This window comes from Ambystoma mexicanum, chromosome 3p (assembly GCF_040938575.1).
Source record: "Ambystoma mexicanum isolate Mex_15411 chromosome 3p, UKY_AmexF1_1, whole genome shotgun sequence".
NCBI classification, from domain to species: Eukaryota; Metazoa; Chordata; class Amphibia; order Caudata; family Ambystomatidae; genus Ambystoma; species Ambystoma mexicanum.
The window spans coordinates 856,709,968-856,729,815 of NC_090925.1; the positions used below are offsets into that span (position 1 = coordinate 856,709,968).

The 19,848-nt window shown below is 46.3% G+C and overlaps 1 protein-coding gene across 2 annotated transcripts in view; it reads left to right on the forward strand.

Annotated features, from left to right (window-relative positions):
- Window positions 1–19,848, forward strand: part of ASPHD1 (aspartate beta-hydroxylase domain containing 1) — a 122,990-nt gene that overhangs the window by 68,991 nt on the left and 34,151 nt on the right. For both annotated transcript variants that reach the window (XR_011304400.1, XM_069652001.1), the window contains exon 2: window positions 6,182–6,295. Coding sequence is in view for 1 of the 2 variants with exons in the window: in XM_069652001.1 (XP_069508102.1) it covers window positions 6,182–6,295 (114 nt within the window). In the remaining variant the exon portion in view is untranslated. The remainder of the gene's footprint in view (window positions 1–6,181; window positions 6,296–19,848) is intronic.

A 19,848-nucleotide genomic window follows, 5' to 3' on the forward strand; every position in this document is an offset into this window, starting at 1 on the left:
CACTTGCTCTTTTTGTCTTTGCACTGCCGGGAAACTACCATGGCATCAGTTTGTTCAATGGACTAATTACACGATTACCATAGGAAATACTGTTGGGCCTCTGATGTCAGCGCAGGCTCTCTGTGCAAGTGCCCTAGAAGAATGTGGGGTGTCTCTGGTATCTGATTGTTGGCTTTGAATGTTGAAGGAGTTTAAATCCTTTGGTCCATGGTTTCCTTCACTCTGAGAGTTCTGCTCTCTTAAAGGCACAGTACATAAAACATGACCTACTCCAGGAATGTATGAAGGGCTTGGGTTTGGGTCCAGATGAGACAATGGGCCTCATTACAGGTCCCGGCAGTAACCCTGCCGGTGCTACCAGTGGGTTGCTGCCGGACCCACTTCCCGGTGCCACCGGCTCATTACGAATCCGGCAGCCCGGGAAGTCAGGCGCCGGTAAATTGTAAATCCCCATTCCCATAGAGTCCTACTGGACTCTATGGGAATGTGGACACGGAAGCACCGGTGCTGGTGCGTCCATGAAGGGTTTGCCACCCATTACTGCTGTGCCTGGTAGGGTCAGACCTGTCGGGCAAAGCAGCTACGGCAGTCAAAGACGTAGTTTGCCGGTCTGGAAACAAGGGCCCTGGTGAGCTTACCAGGCAACCCTTATTTCCGGACCGGCAACATTGTAATGAGGCCCAAAGTATCTTTAAGTCTAATCTTATTCATCAGTGTGGAAGCTGCACTCCTGAAAGGTACAGTGGTAATGAAGGCCTCACATGATGGTCCTTTGCCTTGGGATGAGGACTGTGTGGGTGGCCAGCGGTTCCTTTCCATTCCACCCTAGAAAATCATCCACTAGCTCAGGGAAGCACTCGGCTCATTGGTCACACCACTAGGTGTCCCCAGAGTTAGGCTGGGGAATTTGTTATATATCGCATGATCTTCTTTCTGGCTCTGCCACATAGTATCTACATGCATTGTCTAATTGGCCTAGCATTTGGCCTCCCTATGGTAAGAGAGCGTTCTGAATCATTACATCTACAAAAAAAACATTGTCGGGACACACAATGGGCCTCATTAGGAGTATGGCGGTAAGGCAACAACGGCGCCGGCATAGCTACTGACAGCGTTGTTACCGTACCGACATACTATGAGTTCTGCTCGAGGGTGCTCTTGCAGCCACCTGGTCTGACCAGGAGGCCGTACCGGCACCCGCGAGCAGAACTTGATGGTAGCAACGGTACGGTAATGAACGGGAATGGGGACGTACCGGCTCTGGCACCCGCACAAGGGGAATTACTGTGTCTGCTGAGGTCGGAATGGCCCGACAATTCCCCTTTCACGGGTGCCGGAGCCGAGTTTGGGGGTAGCCATACTGGTAAAACCAGCATGGCTACCTCCAACCTCGTAATGAGCCCCAATATCTTTTTCTCCTACTCATCAGGACCAGTATAATCCTAGGACCGGTATAGTTATATAAACAAACTACTGTCTTAGAATATGTGGAGAAAGTGCTGGATAGTGGGAGAAAAAAACATTGTTTCTCAGATGATGTTCTTTCCTGTTGATATCATGACTGGATACCAAAAAAGAGTAACACGAAAGAGCCTGGATATTCTGGATAGTTTCAACTTTCTTTCATCTTGTGATTGAACCATCCCTCTTACATCCTGGACCTGTAGGTACTGGACTGAAGTAAGACCAAAGAGGCCTTTGGCCAGGTCAGTTTTAGGCCCCACCTTTCTGAGATTTTGGTCCACCAGATATAAATGTCTCCTGTGTTTATCCCAGTTCAGACTGCATACCACATCATCAAGGTAACCTCAGGGAAAAGGGCTGGTAAGGCTGATGTATTGTATCCATTACCTGTTGAAAGGTAGCAGGAGACCCTTGTAGTCCAGCGGCCCGCACAGATAACTGTATAAACCCATAGGTGCAACAAAGGTGTTTTCTCTAGATCTTCCTGGGCCACAGAGATCTGACACTATCCTTTTTTTAAGTTGAGGGTGGAATTATTCTTTGACCGTCCTATCCTCTGAATCACCTTTAAATTCTCAGCATGGGCTAAGGGTCAAAGCGAGAGATTTCCTTTACTCTCCTGAAATCTATGTAAAATCATCAGCTCCCATTACGTATGGGTACACAGATGAATACAAATGAGGGCTTGTGATGCAGTGGTCCAGCATTTTGTTTTACCTCATCCTCAACAGCATTCCGATGGGCCTACTGTGATTGATAGTTAAGGTAGTTGAGGACCTACATTGCTTGTTAAGGCCAATGTCACTTAGTCACCAATTTATTTTCTGAGGTCAGAAAAAAATACCAAGATACAATTGCATACTTTGAACCTCCTTAGTTTGGCTTCTCAATCATATGAGAGATTCTACTTCTCGTGGCTTTTATGCCATAGTGACAGTCAGTCAGACTAAAGGGTTCCTCCTTCTAGGTCTTCTCATATGTCCCAGCTTTCCATCAATACATCAAGGGCATCCTGGGGTTGTCGCCCATACAACAGTTCAAATGGAGCGTCCAATGAAAGCCTGGTGTGTTTTCTGTGCAGCTAAGAGGCCCAAAATAGTATTTCTTCTAAATACTTTGCATCTTCCAAAAATTATTTCTGGACAAAGTTCTTTATGGTCTGGTTGAATAAGTCTACTAAACTATTTGTCTGTGCAGGGGGGGCCTGATAGATAGAGGATATGTATTTGCAATAATTTATCTAAATCAGTCAGGAGTTTGGACATAAATGGGGTATCTCGTGAGCGAAAATTTCTTCATTGAACCCCACCTGTGTAAAATTGGTACTATATTTCTTTTACATGTGATGCGTAGTGTTGATGCAAGTTGCAATGGGAAGGCCTCAGGATAATGGGTAGCATAATCCAAACTGTTAGCTAGGCTTCTAGAGCAACCTTGGTATAGGACACTTCTGAAACCATCTGTCATGGGTTCCATGTAATAATGTTGCCTGGCAAAAAAGTTGCATGGCAAAAAAGTTGCCACAAAACGGCCATTTTTAGCAGGGACATTATTACATTTAACATGCGGGGGACACCCCTGCAACCCTGCTCCCCCTGACCCCATATATATGATCACCAAAATGTCGCCACAACCTTTCCCAACGACATTATGTATGGCGACCATATTTATGGGGACAATATTACCTGATACCCTGTCATGTAGGCGAGTGGAATACAGAACCACCGGTGACAAGGAGTATGAGAGCTTTGTGGTAAATCTGTATAAACATACTCTAACTATGGATGAACGTAATACATTGGAAAAACTCATGGGTTTTGTAACAAGTACCTACACAGTAAATTTGCTTTTAGACAGGAATTCCTTGACTTCATGAGGAAGGTCCACCTTAAAAAGAATTCCAGGATAAAGCACAGGAAGGGGATATTGTGGACACTAGTCTACACAATAAATCTACCTTCTGCATACCTACACAGACACAGAGTGTTGAAGCACAGGTTTTTAAGAAAAGAATACTAATAGATATAGAAGCATTCAAACAACAGAATAAGGACACACCTACCTTTCACAATATGAGGAGTAAAGGGGAACATCTGGCAGTGAAGGCATTACTAAATAATGAAGAGATTGTGATCCAAAAGGCTGATAAGGGTGGAGCCATCGTGACCCAAGACAGGTATGCATACGTGGAAGAATGTGAAAGACAATTGTCAGACGTAACGTGTTATGAAAAATTGACCATTGACACTACAGAAAGACTTCAACATATGATTAGACACAAAAGTGAAAAAGCACAACAAAGAGGATGGATTTTGAACAAAGAAGCAGAGTTTCTGGTTATAGATAAACCCCAGACCCCCCAGTTTTATACGTTACCTAAATTCACAAGGCTTTAGTGACCCCCCCCGGGAAGCCCAATTGTGTCTGTAGTGAATTCAATTCTAGAAACCCTCTCACATTTTGCAGATACATTTCTACAAACTATGGTGAAAGGAATGACCTCATATGTGCAGGACACCACGCAAATAATCAAAGATATAGAAAGTTTGAATTTCAACACAGAAGAAGTACTTCTATTAGGGCTAGATGTGGTGGCTCTATATATGAGTGTTCTACAGGGGCATCTACTAACATACTAGAAGAAGGATTGCTCCTCAACCAGATGTGCACAAAGACACCAACCTCATTTATTCTCTGGTATGCGGAAATTGTGCTAACCGAAAACTATTTCCATTTCAATAAAGCATTTTACCATCAGACACACGAGACGGCAATGGGGGCAATCCTAGCACCAAGTGTTGCTAATCTTTATATCAAAGCCTTTGAAATCAACAGAATTTATGGAGACAACACCTTTAAAAAGCAGGTGCGCCTATGGCGACGGTACATAGATGATATTCTCATTGTATGGAGAGGGACTGAAGTCGAGGAAAGACAATTCTGTGAGTGGATCAACGGGCAAGACAGATACCTGAAATTCACCTTTAACATGAGTAAAATACACTCAACTTTCTAGATGTTAGCATTACAGCTAGTGAAACAAATAAAGTACTGTTTGTAAGACCCTATCACAAACCTACATACCGCAATGCATTGTTACATTGCAGTAGTTATCATCCACAACACATGCGAGATAATTTACCATTGGGGCAATTCTTGAGACTGAATAGGAACAGCACGCTGAGGTAAGATTTAAAAAAGGAAGCATTAGACCTTAGGGCGTGGTTACACAACAGAAGCTATCCGAGTAGGTTGACTGCCGCTAAAGCTATGATAGGGCAAGTAACAATAATCTTGAGTCCCTTTTTGAATACAGAGAAACGCGGCTATCCAAAAGAGAAGATGAGAAATTGGTGTTCATGAATACTTTCAGTAATTTGTCGAATCATATAAAGAAAATTGTGAACAAAAACTGGAAGATCATGGAAAAGGGCACTGGCCCAATTGAGAAACTGATCGTAGCATTTAAAAGGAGCACAATCCAACAAAGATGTCCCGAGGGTCCAGAATTGTTGATGGTCTGTGGACCACTCCAGTGGTCGAGTTCAGGTTGCCATAGGCCATCCAAAGGTCTGTGCGCGGTTGCAGCACCAAAGAACCAAAAGTCAGAAAACGCGATATTCTGAAACCCAACACGCAAATTGATGTATGCGCCCGAAGTTGCTGGAAGTCATCAAAGGTCCCCAAGGGTCTTATTCTCATCTGCCAAGCCTTTAAGGAGCCCACAACAAGTTTCATCTTCCCAGGACTTCTACAGTCAGAGAAATCATCGAACAACGGAGAGCACCGCGAAGACCAAAACTGATGCACTTCAGAAAGACTTTGGTTACATTTTTCTTCTTGGGCTCAGCATGCCAGTGGCTCTTCTTCCAAGGGGGGGCCCATCCTCAAACGGAATTATCAAGGGAAACCAAGAAACTCTGCCACTCCCCCTGCAAAGGCACCAAAGGTACTATGATGAGGAAGAGCATCTTCTAGCCTCAGGAGTTATCCAGGGGTCCCATATTCGTCTTGGATCCTGTTCTCCTGTGGCCCCTCAGGTACTTTGCGGTAGTAAAACCTTTAAGAAGAAAGTAGAGAGTTATTGAACATTTTTGGACTGGACTGTAAAAGACAAAATAAGTTACTCCGTAACTTTTCCATTAGAGGTTGCCCAGGTGGCGGGATCATCACACAGAATTATTTATCTAGTGTAAAGCATTCTGCCACTGTTCATTACTAACCTGCCTTTATTCCCTGGTGTATGGTGTTAAACATCACGTAAGAATGCACATACCTATTTAAAACTGTCTGCAGTTGGTCCATTTATTCTTGAATTTAAGAATTGTGTGGTACCACATAGAGTGTATATATTTGCCATTTTTTGAATAGATCTGCCTGAGTACAAAGTGTTATTATTTATATGTATATATATATATTACTGAACCTTATTTTACATAAAGCAGTTGTGTTATCACCGAACATAGTGTGTGGACATTCCTTTGTGGGGCTTGCGGATTCACTGCACTTAAGAACCTCCCCGCATCACCTCCTGAGTCCTTAAGCCTTGGTTGCTGGTACAAGCAACCATATAGAGAACCTCGGCTGGGGTGCTCTGTGCCTTTGTCCCAACCATATAGAAGACAGAAGTACAGATACCCCCTCCAGTCTTTACAAATACTATTTGTGCGATCGAAGGATTACCAGTAATATTACAGCCCATCTTTTTCTATTGCAGGTGTGAAGGTTCCTGCGGGCTGTGAGCTGGTGGTTGGAGGAGAGCCACAGTGCTGGTCGGAGGGACACTGCCTCCTAGTGGATGACTCGTTCCTGCACACAACGTCCCATAACGGTACAGGCTCTGGTCATGTAGCGTCTGCTGGGGTAAAGAGAACTGAGCATACTGCCGCCTGGCAAAAGTATTAGGGAGGGAGGTAAACAGCACGGAGACCATAATCTGCTGAGGGCGACAGAATTGGCCAAAGATGCAAGGGGGCACACTTAAAATGATGCCTTTATTATAGGGAATGGTAAGAATTCTATTCTTGAGTAATGATGTTAGGTTTTTCATACTTCACAATATAACATTTTCCAAAACTGCACCTTCCTTGGTGAACATGGGCATTGCCCACTACATCGGCTTTTGCTGAGGTCATAGATAAATCAAGGTTATGTTTGGGGGTTGGGGTGCAGATTATCCGGGGATTGTTCATTAGCATATGCACAAGAGAGGCAACCAGCTGGGGAACTCAAACCTTAAATGACAACTGAAGGAAAGTGGTTTAGCTTTCTTTGTCAGAGACCCTAAACCCATATCAATTGAAAAAGTTGATATGCCCTGACACAGGCACTAGAGGCAGAGGGACGGCAGCGGGAGACCTAATCTGCCAGGACTGCTAAAATAAGTGAGAGGAACATCTGCTGAGGAAACAGCAGGAATCACTAGCAGTACTGCTAGCGGCAAGAAAGGCCTAGAGGGAAGAAGGGGGAAGAGTAGGGATTTTTGAAGGGAGAAAGTGGCAAAAAGAGCCTGTGGAAGCACATGAACTGCTGAGGGGAATGGGGGATTGCATGCATTAACTGCACATGAGAGAGTCTGGAATTAGCAAACACATTAGTGAGAAAGAATTAGTGAGGGGACGATAGGAGATACTAAAGTCTGGGTGTTCTGAAGGTGCTGAGCCCGGCTGAGGAAAAGTGCTATAAAAGGAGGGGCGAGTTGGCTGCACCAAGAAAAGAAAGAGCAGGAAATCCCTTGGAGCCCCTCGAAAAGGCTTGGATAAGGAAACAGTCTGTCAAGACAAAAGAGAGTGGTCCTCTCATAGGGTTGAGAAAACAGGAACTATCCTGGAAAGCAGGTGATACATCTGGGATATTACAGTATTCCGATTAGATGAGTTGCTTTAGAGGTATCCCAATTGCTTTGTTCCTGGTACTAACCAATGGCCTGTTGCCCCTAAATGCCACATGGATTTTCTTTGTCTGTTGGCCTCCGAAGTGCTGTTGGCTGGTCTCCATGGTGTCTGATCTGATGTATAAACCCAGAAAGAACATATAAGATAACCACAGGATTTACCTGAGCAGCCAAGCAAACCCTAAGTCAACCAGACCAAGCTCCCTCTGGTCACCCTCCAGTGCTGATGGTAGTCCCTTTTGAGAAGGTCGAGATGGACAACAATAGTTATGCCAACTAACCTTGTGAACTAACAGATGATTGTAGTGGCAAGTTACACTGCAAGATCCCTCTGGACTATGTCCTTCTGGAGTATAATTATCCCAGTAGGGACGAAGATTGAGTTAGTTCACGCAAAGTAGGGACCCAGCGCATGGATTTACCCAAATTCAGACAATCTCAATTTCAAATTGACGAACATAAAAGGAATATATTATGCATGGGGAGTTACTTATGAGTTTTTCCATCTATATCTATAGACCAAAGGCCAGAGTGAGAGATTGAAAAACACAATGAACAGCATGTTTGCGGCCTTAGAGAACAGGAAATGTGGAATATCTCCTAGCTTCTTTACGTATAGGGGGGGAGACACAAAAAAGGTTTAGCCCTCTTGAACTCAATTTTGAACACTCTATCAGAAGCCTCTTTCCTCGGTCAAGAAAAAGTGGCAAGAGACTCCCCACTCTCCCACACACCAGATGATTGATTATGTGATGAGTCTGTGACAGAAGATGGCAGACTGAGCGAAGAATAAAAATGGTAACCACCATGTCAGCGAGGATCTGATCAAATTATGGCATGATCAAAGGCCGATCTTTTTGGGTGCTTTAGGTCCCACCAATAGGACGCCTGGTATAATTAGCCCCACCCCCGCGGCTTCTCTTCAGATTTTAACCTCCAAAGGAGAGGGAACCCAAAATCAGGTTTGCCTACAGGGGCGGACGGCGGGCACATGTGAATCCATGAAAGATACCAACGCTGGAGAAATGAAGTTACAGGTAAGAAACTACTCCCTTGTCCAGCATTGGATCTTACATGGATTCACATGCTGTGAATAGATTACATAGCAGTACAAACAGTGCTTAATTTGTAAAAAAATAAGTGGCAGTGCCCAAAAAATATGGGCCCCATAATGCTGGGTGCGGCGCCGCCCTGCAGTGCGGACGCGGCGCCACCCCACAGTGCGGATGCGCGGTCCGCACCATTTCAGTGCTAGACCTACCTAGATCAGCCCACCACCAGCACATCACACTGCTGCTGCAACATGTCACATGTTTGGCGCTGCAGCAAATGCTGGCACAGGCTAGTGGTGGGATGGATAGGGAAGGGCACGCATGGGTTGAGAAAGTATAATGCTTTAAAGTTGGAAAACACTTACTTGTTATGGTAGGTGTAGTGGTTCCAGCATTCCGACAACCCCAGAGGCAAAAGAGTGCATTTGAACACACTTCTAAGTTCTAAACCACACTCGTTAGACATCTGGACCATATTTGCTGTCCTCGAAGTGATAATGCATTTGATAAAATTGTTGCAAACCTGTGGATGTTATCTTATTTGTCAATTTTGTAGAATGACCCCCCGCCGCCCAAGCCCCCCCCCCACCGCCCTGTTTCCCAAATGGCTGAGTGGAGCTGGGGTCTCTTGTGAGACTCAAAGTGAGAGTATCTTTCTGGATTGACGTACACTAGGAAAAATAATACTGTATTTGAAACATTATGTTTGATTGAATGAAAGTTAACAGATGTTGCTGTAATTACAAATCTGGGACATGATCCTAAAAAACACGTTTTTATTTAACCTCACACTGAATAAATAATAAATAAACACACTAAGAATAAACAAACACATTGGATATAGAAAAGAACCAAACAAGAAAGAACAATGTGCCATGTTTGGCTTTCATTTTAAACTTAGAAAAGGAGGTAGAGAAGGCATTGAATCTATATCAATTAAATAGAAGTCTGGCAAATGCTATTTAAATGTTGTGTTTGTTTGAAGTAATTAACATTCTGCCAGCCACAGTATTTAGCCTAACATGGCAAACTATTCTGTATAACATTTCACAAAATGTCATGTTAACTCCAGATTCTATTACAACTTTGCCAAAAGCTGGTTGGGATCAACATGGCTAAGCTGCTATAGTAAAGTGCAAATTGCAATAGATGAACAAAACAAACAAATGTAAATAGCAGTTACTAAATAAAGTACAAATAAATAATATATTAAATAATTGCAAGTGCAATAGTGTGCATAGTTGTCTCTATTCGCTCATAAAAGCCCATAAAATGTCTAAATCTGACCTGGCCATGTCCTCTTTTCGTTCCTTACTCCTAGGGTCATCAGTAGCTCTTAGTCCTTTTGCAATCCATTAATTGACATAGGGGATGGGGTTGAACTTCTTCAATGGTGGGCCAACGAGATTAATAAATAATAAGGATGAAATGGTGTCAGTATGCAGGGATGCTCTTGTTGATGTGCAGACAAGATTCATTTGTGAAAACCCTTGTTCACACTCAGCAGTGGAGATGGCAACAGTGTTCAGAGCTGTCAAAAGTTTCTTGTAGTGTCTATGAGCTTCTTTTCCACCCGTCTCCCTATGTTCCCTGTAAGCCCGAATGGTTTGACGAGTGTCACCAATGTCAAATCTTTCACACAGAGACTCTTTCTCACTTTCTCCATACGTAGGTGTTAACTCATCTGGCCAGTAGTGCTTGTACAAAACTTTGAGTTCGCTTATTAGTTTCTCATACGCAACTTTGTTGTCAGCAGCAGCAGAACCTCCTGTAGACAACAAACGACTCCGTACATTTTCTGCAAGACTGCGAATAAACTGTCCATGTTCAATTATTTTGTCGCACGCCTTTCCTTGATGCAGGGTCATTCCTTGGAAACTATTTTCTTCTATGGCCTTCTGGCACTGGGAAGAGTGTTTTCCTCACCTTTCTTCCATTGGTTCAAACACTGATATTTGTCTGCAAATAGCACAATGTGCATCAATGATTGTGTAATCACGCTTGTGTAAGTCAAGAGACAATTCTGATAACTCTTGAAGTGCATCAAACATAATCCCAAGAATACCAACAAACTGCACAGACGAAAGGCGCCTACATAGTCCAGTGTCAATGTTTCGTGTTGTGCCATCACGAGAGCCATCACGAGATGCCAATGTAAAGTGTTTGTAAAGCGCAGGATAAGAATTCCAGACAACCTCTACTGTTCTGTAGCTTGAGGCAACCCAGTGAGTATCTAACACTCTTCCTATTTTACAAAGCTGAATGTCAAGAGCATCTGCACATTCTTTTAGCTGCAAACGATTTTATACAGAATACAGTTTGTCTAGCAATGCTTTGAAATGATTTGTAGTTCCAATGTCTTTCATGACATCATTGACTGCAAGTTCTAAGTGGTGTGCTGAGCAGTGCCAGGCTACAATATTGGGAGAAATTCTTTCTTATAACCTTTTCACAACCCTGCTATTGCGGCCAAACATTACTGATTTTCCATCACAAGCGACTGACACCAGACATTTGGTGAGAAAGTCCTCACTAATGTTAATTGGGTCCTTTTGGAGCAAAAACAGCAAACTGTTCACTATACCTTCAGCAGACACATCACTGAGCTCGATAAGGTCAACAAAAATATTAGCTGGAGACTCCATATCCTGCAGCTGAGTACGTAGGTACACAATTAAAGCACTTTGTTTTATTTAGGGCAGTTGCCTCATCCAGCAAAAGGCTCACCTTAGGAGAAGACGCAATTATTTTGGCAAATGTCTTTCATTTAATTTCCGATGAAATGTGCTGCTGTATACTTGAGCAAGCCACATTGGAATGTAAAATGCGTCCCATATCTAGCCCATTCAATTGCTGGCACTCTATCTCAGATTCATAACCATAGGCTGGCCTGTTCCACTTTGCTTCTTTATAAGCCGTTCAGAATATTCTGGCAGTTGTTGCTATTTTCCCTGCCTGGGCTCTAGAAGTTACTGTAAGCAATGCATCTTTTTTTGCCTGCTCTAATATTTTTGATGCTGTGACGTGTGCCTTTGTTGAAAAATGTTCGGTAATCTTCTTTCATAAGGACTTTGTTGCTTGTCTTTGTTGGTACCATATGAGCTAACAGTACACTCAGTCCATTCTTTAGACAATTTCATCCCATGAATTTTCTCTGCACCAAAGCTATTGACTTGACGGCAAATGGTACATCCAAGAGTGTGTCCTCTAACAATCAACCATGGGTACTTGCTTTGAAAAAAATGTTTCTGGTCCAGCTTCCAGCCTTTAGGGAGTCAGACTTTTGTTAAGGGAGCTGAATGTTGCAGAAGTGATAATTGACCAGATTCCGGCATGCTAGTACTTGGAATTTCTTTGTCACTGTTGTTCGGTGGTTCGCGATCTTCATAAGTGATACCAGTGCCGCTCAGTCTCTCTCCAAGTGGAATGCTTGCTGTCTGGTTTTCTGTATGGATGTTGACAGTAGTAGCGCTGGTGGTCTCATTTAGTATTTTTTCTGGTTCTTCACAAACACTATCTGACTTAGAACCAGATTCAAGTTTACTTTGCTTGCTTGAGGGCTCATCTGTGCTGCGTTTTTTTACCATGTTTTGAAAAATATGAAGACATTTTCTTCTGGGTTCCAGACATTCTACAGAAGGAAATGAGAAGTAGGGATAATCAATATCATGGGATTTCTTCCAAGTTTCACTACACACAAAGATCAGGACAGGGCAACAAACCTCTTAAGTGCTTCAAATGGAATCAAGGACTGGTGAACAGCAAATGTATAAGAACAAACACATATAATGGTGCACACATGGAATGCGCTTTCCATTAGAGTCGGGCTAATAAATACAAATGTGCACATGTATGTCCTGGCTGAAGAGAACATTGCAAAAAGAAATCTAACAACAAATACCATGTGGGTGGTTTGTAAATGGCTGCAAAGTGACAGTTGCCTCCTTTTATCCCCCAACACACCACACTGAACCACACAATTGAATTTTGCGACTTTTGAAATGTCGCTCTGTAGTGTAGTACCCATGCCCGTCTCCATTTTTAAAAAACACCCACTTTCCTTGAGTCATTAAAACAATTACACCACACTTATGCTTGGTAACGTACGTCTTAATTCTTACATTGTTTTCAGGGACGAGGATGCAGCATACCACACAGCAGCCTGCGACTCTCAGACCTCTGATGAAGTCGCTCCCTGCAAACCTAAAGGGGCGCAAAGGCACTAAGTCAATTAAATTGCAAACCGCTGGCGTGATACCTGTATATGCTCAATAGGAAATTCAACTGCTGGAGGCAGAATTGGGATATTTGGGTTCACACAAAAGGCACGACCATTGCCCCCTGAACTGTATGCACCAAACATGAGGGCGGGAAAAAAAAGCCTCATAGGAAACAGTGGGCCAAATCTGTACGTACTGCAAGAGAGACATTTTACTAACAGGGCAAACATTCTATGGTAGTTTGGACTTAACATGACAGGACGTTACACACACTGCACAATATTTTACTGACCTCTATCACAGCACCCGCAGACATATGTTTGACTTGCCTTCAACAATGCAGAGGGGAAGAAGAGGGTAGAGTGACCCTTTGCAGTGGAAGTCAGGTGAGATTACATTATTTGCCCAGGATTACACACTTATGCTGAACAGCAGGCACCTCCGAGGGTGCTGCTAATGCTTCATAAATATACCTAAAAGCTTTACACATAATAATGCTGTCAATTGAGAAAACCTGAGCAAGTTAGGGAATTACCCTAAACAAATTATTACTGTTTTAATTAATATTAATACTTTGTATTATAACACGCACGCACAGGTGCAAAGCACTGGTCTTGGAAGCAAGACCACGCAGTGAAACAGAGGTTTGAATCCCAGATTTGCGCTTAGAAACCGAACTCTGGTGGTATTAGGTGCGTTTTAAATAACCTATCAGACCATAAAATGTAAAGACTCAGCGCCGTCGCTGCAGGTAGGCACAACATGGCCTTTGTTTGTCATGGGCAGGGCAGGCAATTAGGTAACCCTGCGGGGCCAGCCCAGCTGAACCTAAACAACCTCACAGATCTACTCATCCCATCCCATGGACAAACACGCTACTGTCTATGTGTGAACCTGCCCAGGCATTACGGAACAGTTCAGCACCTGTTCACCTGGCATGGCATGCCAAATTAAATTCACCTGCATTCTGTTAATCATCGAGCTGTATGATCTCATTTGTATTGCGAGATCCATTGCCACTGCAGGTAACTCTGTTTGTTTTCGTTTTCTTTGTTTGCATCACTGTATTTGTGAATGGAGCAGGGACCTGGATTTTAATTTATGAATTCACCTCCCGACCTTAATCCGCTCGGTTTCACAATTACAAGATATAGCCACCTGTGCCTCATTTTGGGCAAAGATGCTGCATTTGTCTGGAATAAACTTGTCATAACAACACAACAGCCTCTGGCTCCCACCTTGCACATTCATGGCGGAACGGAAGGCATTTTGGCATATTAAAAATCATTAAATCACCATGTGTGAAATTTACGAGGTGACTATGAAGACTGCCCCTGCCCCGACTCACTAATCCTGCATGCACCTTCCTTCCCATATGTAAGGCCAGATGCATTCCTCCTACTGGCAGGTCCATTCAGACCCTGCTCATTTACTTGTGCACTGGTCGCTAGCGCTGCCACTGAAGGCCACACAGTGCAAACCCCTCCCAGGCACCACAACATGATCTGAGCGGCACAACTGGCACTGCGGCACTGGCAGCCTTGGTCAGATGACCTAGGCAGCCCTAGGGGCCCTAGGGCTGCCTTACCTTACCTAGGTCGTCCGACCAAGGCTGCAGTGCTGTGCTGCCGCCCGGACAGCATCAAACAGTGTGTGTAGAGGCATATTGAAGGCTAGAACTAGCCCGGGTCCCATTCAAGGAGCTGTATGGTAAGAAAGGTGCCCCTGAAATACAGGCGGACATGGGGGGGCGGTCAATCAGCAGAGGGCACATGACCAGGCCATAGAGGTGCCGGAAATTAGACAAGCTAGACAAGATACAGGGAAGATAAACTTTTACGAAGAGAGATGAATGTTAGTGGGCAAGTTACATGGTGCATAGATGGGTTCCCAGATAATAAGGTATAGAGAAATTAAAATGTGGTTGACTTCAACGCTAGCAACCCCACTGTTCCATAAAGACTGGCATAGTAGATAACGCAGTCTCTGTCATGACACCTAAGATCTAGAACTCTCTTCCATAGGGTATACGCACCAAGCCAAACATCTGGACATTTAAGAAAGCTCTGCGCCAAACCTGCTCTGCACAGACAACTGGCTCCCAACCTCTCCAGGAATAAGTACTGCCCTGCATGAGACTGCATAGTCAAGGCCACTGGAAAAGCCATACCCATGCTCCCCTCCAATCCCCAACAATGGAAACACCCACCTCTTCTCACCTCCACTCCACCTATCCAGCCCACACCCTTGCACAGCAACCAGTCAATCAGATCATCTCTACTCGCCCCCCAACCACTTAGCCTACATCTCCCAGCTACTCTCACCCCACCATGGATCTGTTGTCACAGGACCCCTGGCAATGGGAAACTCCCACAGATCCACTCTGAAACCTTCCACCCAACCCATCACCCCACAGTCACACACATATACCCAGCATACCACCATTATATCACCTCTCAACTACACCTCCTTATTTCACCCTACCCACCTACCCATCCAGGTCCCTCCCACCCAAACCAGCCCTAATCATCTCCATTCACCCCAACCACACCTCCTCTCACTCCTCCCATCCAACACACCCTCTCTTGGCCCCAACGCCACCTCATGAACCTCACGGAGACTGCCCCACCCAACACTTCTTACCATCACCCACCAACTCACCTGCACCAGCCTCTCGACTCCACTTACCCACACCCAGTACTGACACATCCCCTCTCACCCTCATCAACCCACGTTCTCCTTGAAAAGCCGTGCTATGCTTTGTTATGCATGGTTATGCATTGCAATGATTTGAAATTAAGGTTGCCTTGTCGTGCCTTATCGCACCATGTACAGCTTAGTTCTGGGTTGTTGAACCGTGCAGCACTTTTTTATGCCCTTGATTCCTTTTATGCCCTTTGTGCCTTTTATGCCCTTTGTTCTTGGCATGCATATATTCCTTTTATGGATGGTATCCCTTGTTATGCTCCCTCATGACTTTCTGCTTGTTAGGCATTGGCGCACCGTGCAGCCAGTTATGGCCGGGTTTGATTTGTTGTGCCTGGCCCGTCACATTATAATTGCGGCCGGCAAGGCAGCCGCACTGGCTGGACGATGCTGGACTGCGCGGCGCTCCCATTTCCTTGCGCCCGCGGCCTGCCAGCTCGGGCCAATCCTGAGCCAGCGGCGACCGCGGGACGGGCCGCGGCGGGCACACGCCAGTCGCCACACCTGCCACACACAGTGAAAGTTGGGGGGGGCAGGGAGCCGCCCCGGGGCTTGGGCAGGCTGTTATTATTTGCTGCCCCGGTGGCCGTTACATTATAATTGCGATTGCCGGGGCAGCACTCACTGGCTAACTGATGACATTGCTGCCGTTGGACTGCCTGGACTGCCAGCGCCGCTAGCATTGCCTCGTGCCCGTGGCCTGCCAGCTGCTTGGGCCAATCCTGAGCCTGCGGCGGCCTGGGCGGTCCGCGGGCACACACCAGTCGCCACATCGGCTCGGTCAAAGTTGGGGTAGAGGGCAGGGGGGCCACCACTACCTACACTATTATCATGGCATGGTGCCGCCGTTCCGCCCGCCGCCGTGGATGTCGTGAGTAAGTTCACAAGTTCACAACATATTCACAGCGGTGGACATGAACGGACGCAATAATCTAACTTAGCTTAGCTAAGTTAGTTTAGTGGTGAAAATCCGGATAGAAAGTTTAACTGACACTTGACTTACCTTAGCAGCCTAAGGAACTTAAGCTGAAACTGAAAGCCTGCAACTGTAGTAGGCCACACACGGGACCATACGTGAGGCAGGCAGGCTTTCTCACGAGTCACGCCACGGCCATGCCTTATCAAATCAAGTGTGCCTCGTGAAGTGAAGGTGGCCTGCCTGCCCTCGCAACAACAACAGACCCATGTGACCCACACAGGTCATCATGTCATTTCACTGGCTGTAGAACAGCCAATGAAAACTGTTCCATCTGTGTTACTACACAGAATGTATCAAATACTGCATAGTAACAACAGAATGTTGTTTTTCATTGGCTGTTTGTTGCTGTACTCCTAGGCCCAGCAGCCAGCCATGGCCTGCAACTGCAAGCAGAGCTGCAGAGCAATGATTTATGATCTTGGAATGGTGGAAACTGAACAAAGTAATTGCACATGCCTAGCCATGTTCCGGTCCCCAAAAAAGATTGCCGGTGTTGGGAACCGGCAACCACCGCCACAAATTAAGCACTGAGTACAACCAATGTGTGGCGTTGTGTCACAGGCAAACCAAAAAACTTTACTTAATCACATCCATGAGACAACAAACCCAGCAAGTGATATAGTACATACAAAAACCCCGAAGCTACAGGACTACCTTATTGGAACAGGCGTTGGAGGTCCGCACACCCCACTTGCACATCTTCCACATGTTACTGCCCCAGACAGTAATGCCCGGTGAAGGTATGCGGCACCGCCCACGAGGCTGCCTGGCAAATGTCCACCAGCGGTATCCCAGACCACAGCGCCGCTGACGATGCTGTGGACCGCATAGAATGAGCCTTCGGAATCCCCTTCAAAGGCTTGGCAGCTTTAGTGTGACAAAACGAGATTATAGCGGAAACCCAGCAGGAAAATCCTTGTTTTGAGATGGCCTGCCCCTTGTTGGACAGCCCATATGTCACAAACAGCTGCCGTGACTTCCTGAAGTCCTACATGTGACTCAGATAAGACTTCAGGGCCCTCTTAACATCCAGAGAATTCAGGGCCCTTTCCGCTGGCGTGGATGCATTAGCAAAAAACGAAGGCAAAGCAATAGAAGCAAGTTTGTTGAAATTCAGACAGCACTTTCCCCGAATAAAGTGCGGGTTAGTGGCCAGGAGAACCTTGTCTTTCAGAAACCTCAGGTAAGGTGTGTCAATTCATTCAGACACCCGCCTGGCCGAGGTAATGGCCACTAGAAAAGCCATCTGCAATGAGAGGAACTTCAAAGGAGCCATCGACATGGGCTCAAAAGGAGGTTTCATCAAAGCCGAAAGAACCACACTAATGCTCCAGAGCGGCACAAACTTCTTCACTGGAGGAAATGTCTGAAACAACCCCTTCAGAAAATGTTTCACTAAGCGATCACTGAACAGAGGAGCAGCATGGCGCTTTCTCGTGAACCTAGACATCGCAGCCAAATGTACCTTAATGGATGTCAATGCCAGGCCCCCTTCTGCCAGTTCTAACAGGTAAGGGAGAACCTGAGCCGGAGAAACGTCCAAAGGCTCAACCCCAGACTGACCCATACACCATTCATAGAATCTCGTCCATTTATAACCATACGAGATATTCGTGGACGGCGCCCTTGCTGCCTCCAAAATCCGTTGACACTCTCGGGGTATACCTAACTGACCGAACTCGGGAGTGGTAAGGAGCCACGCCACCAGGCTGAGAGATGCCAGATTATGATGCCACACTCTGCCATCGCCCTGAGACAGGAGATCCGGATCCGCTCCCAACCGAATCGGCTCCTCCACCGCCAGATGAAGAAGATCCGAAAACCACGTCTGCCTGGGCCAGAACGGGGCCACCAGAATCACTCGACACTGGTGCTTCAGAATCCACTGGATGGTCCTCCGAATGAGAGGGAAGGGGGGAAACGCATACGCAAAGAGACCCCTCCACTGGAACGAAAATGCGCCCCCAATGACTCAAGATGAGCCCCTCTGCTGGCGAACTCCACACACCACTTGTTTTCCCGCGTAGCAAACATATCCAACGGAGGATGCCCCCATCGCCGGAAGATCCATGTCACCTGCTGCTCCTTCAGCCTCCACTCGTGCAGCTGACTGGCATCTCTGCTGAGCGCGTCCCCTTGAACATTCAGAACTCAGGGCAGATGGAAAACGACAATGCTGATCCCTTTATCCAGAGCCCAATGCCAAACGTCCTGCGCCTCCTTTGACAGGACTCTGGAATGTGTGCCCCCCTGTTGCCTTAATTAGAACATGGTGGTGGTATTGTCCCTTAACACCCTCACCACCGATCTGCGGATGCGCGGAAGAAACAACTTCAGGGCCCAGTGCACTGCCCTCAACTCGAGTACATTGATATGTAACAAAGTCTCCAGCCGAGACCATAGGCCCTGCACCGGTGACCTGTCGAGGTGTGCCTCCCATCCTACCTGGGAAGAGTCCAGAATGATCGTAAACTGGAACTCCAGCAAGGGCATGCCCCTTACAAGATTGACCTGGCCCATCCAACAGTGAAGGGCGTTCACCAAGCTTTTGTCGACCACCAACTTGTCTGACTACATTCCCTGACTCTGTGACCATCTGTCTGCGAGGAACTCCTGCACCGGCCTCATGAACAGGCAGCAATTGGGAAGAAGAGGGATACACAATGCTATGGCCCCCAACAGCGACATGTAACCTCAGACCGAGATCACCGTGCCCCTTTTCCAATCGCTTGCCTTGGCCCGTAACTTGTCCACAAGCTCTCACTGGCCTCACCAGATTTTGCCAGGTAAGAAAATGCGCCCCGAGAAACACCAACTCTCTGGACGGCATCAAATATGATTTTTCGAAGTTGACGGCGAATCCCAGCCGTTCAACATCTGCATGGTCGCCATGAGAGACTATCGTGCCCTTCCCTGTGACAAACCACTCACAAACCAATCGTCCAGGTAGGGGCACACATGATGGCCTTCTCTCCGGAGGAAGCCTGCCACCGGAGCCAGACACTTTGTGAACGTCCTGGGGGACGACTTCAGGCCAAACGGGAGGACCCGAAACTGAGAGTGTTCCTCTCCGACCACAAAACGCAGGAACCTGCAGCATTTCCGCCACATAGGGATGTGAAAATAGGCGTCCTGCAGATCCAACGATGCCAGGTACTCGTCCGGCTGCACCGACCGGATGACATCTGAAGGGTGACAATCTTGAGCATCAGGCGTTGCAGGTTCTTGTTCAACGCCCGAAGATCTAGAATAGGCCTCCACCTGCCGTTGGGCTTTTTCACGACAAAGTACCGAGAGTACACCCCTTGGCTCTGCTCCGCGACCGGAACTGGTTCTATCGCCCCTTTTTCTAGCATGAGCGCCACCTGCTACCGCAGGATCTGAAGATGCGGCTGCAGCCTATGCACCGGCGGAATAGGAACTGGAGGACGCTGGAACTACAACGAGTGGCCAAGACGCACTGTGTCTAGCACCCAGCGGTCTGATGTTGTCTTCTGCCATTCATCAACGTGGATGTTGACCCTGCCCCCCAGC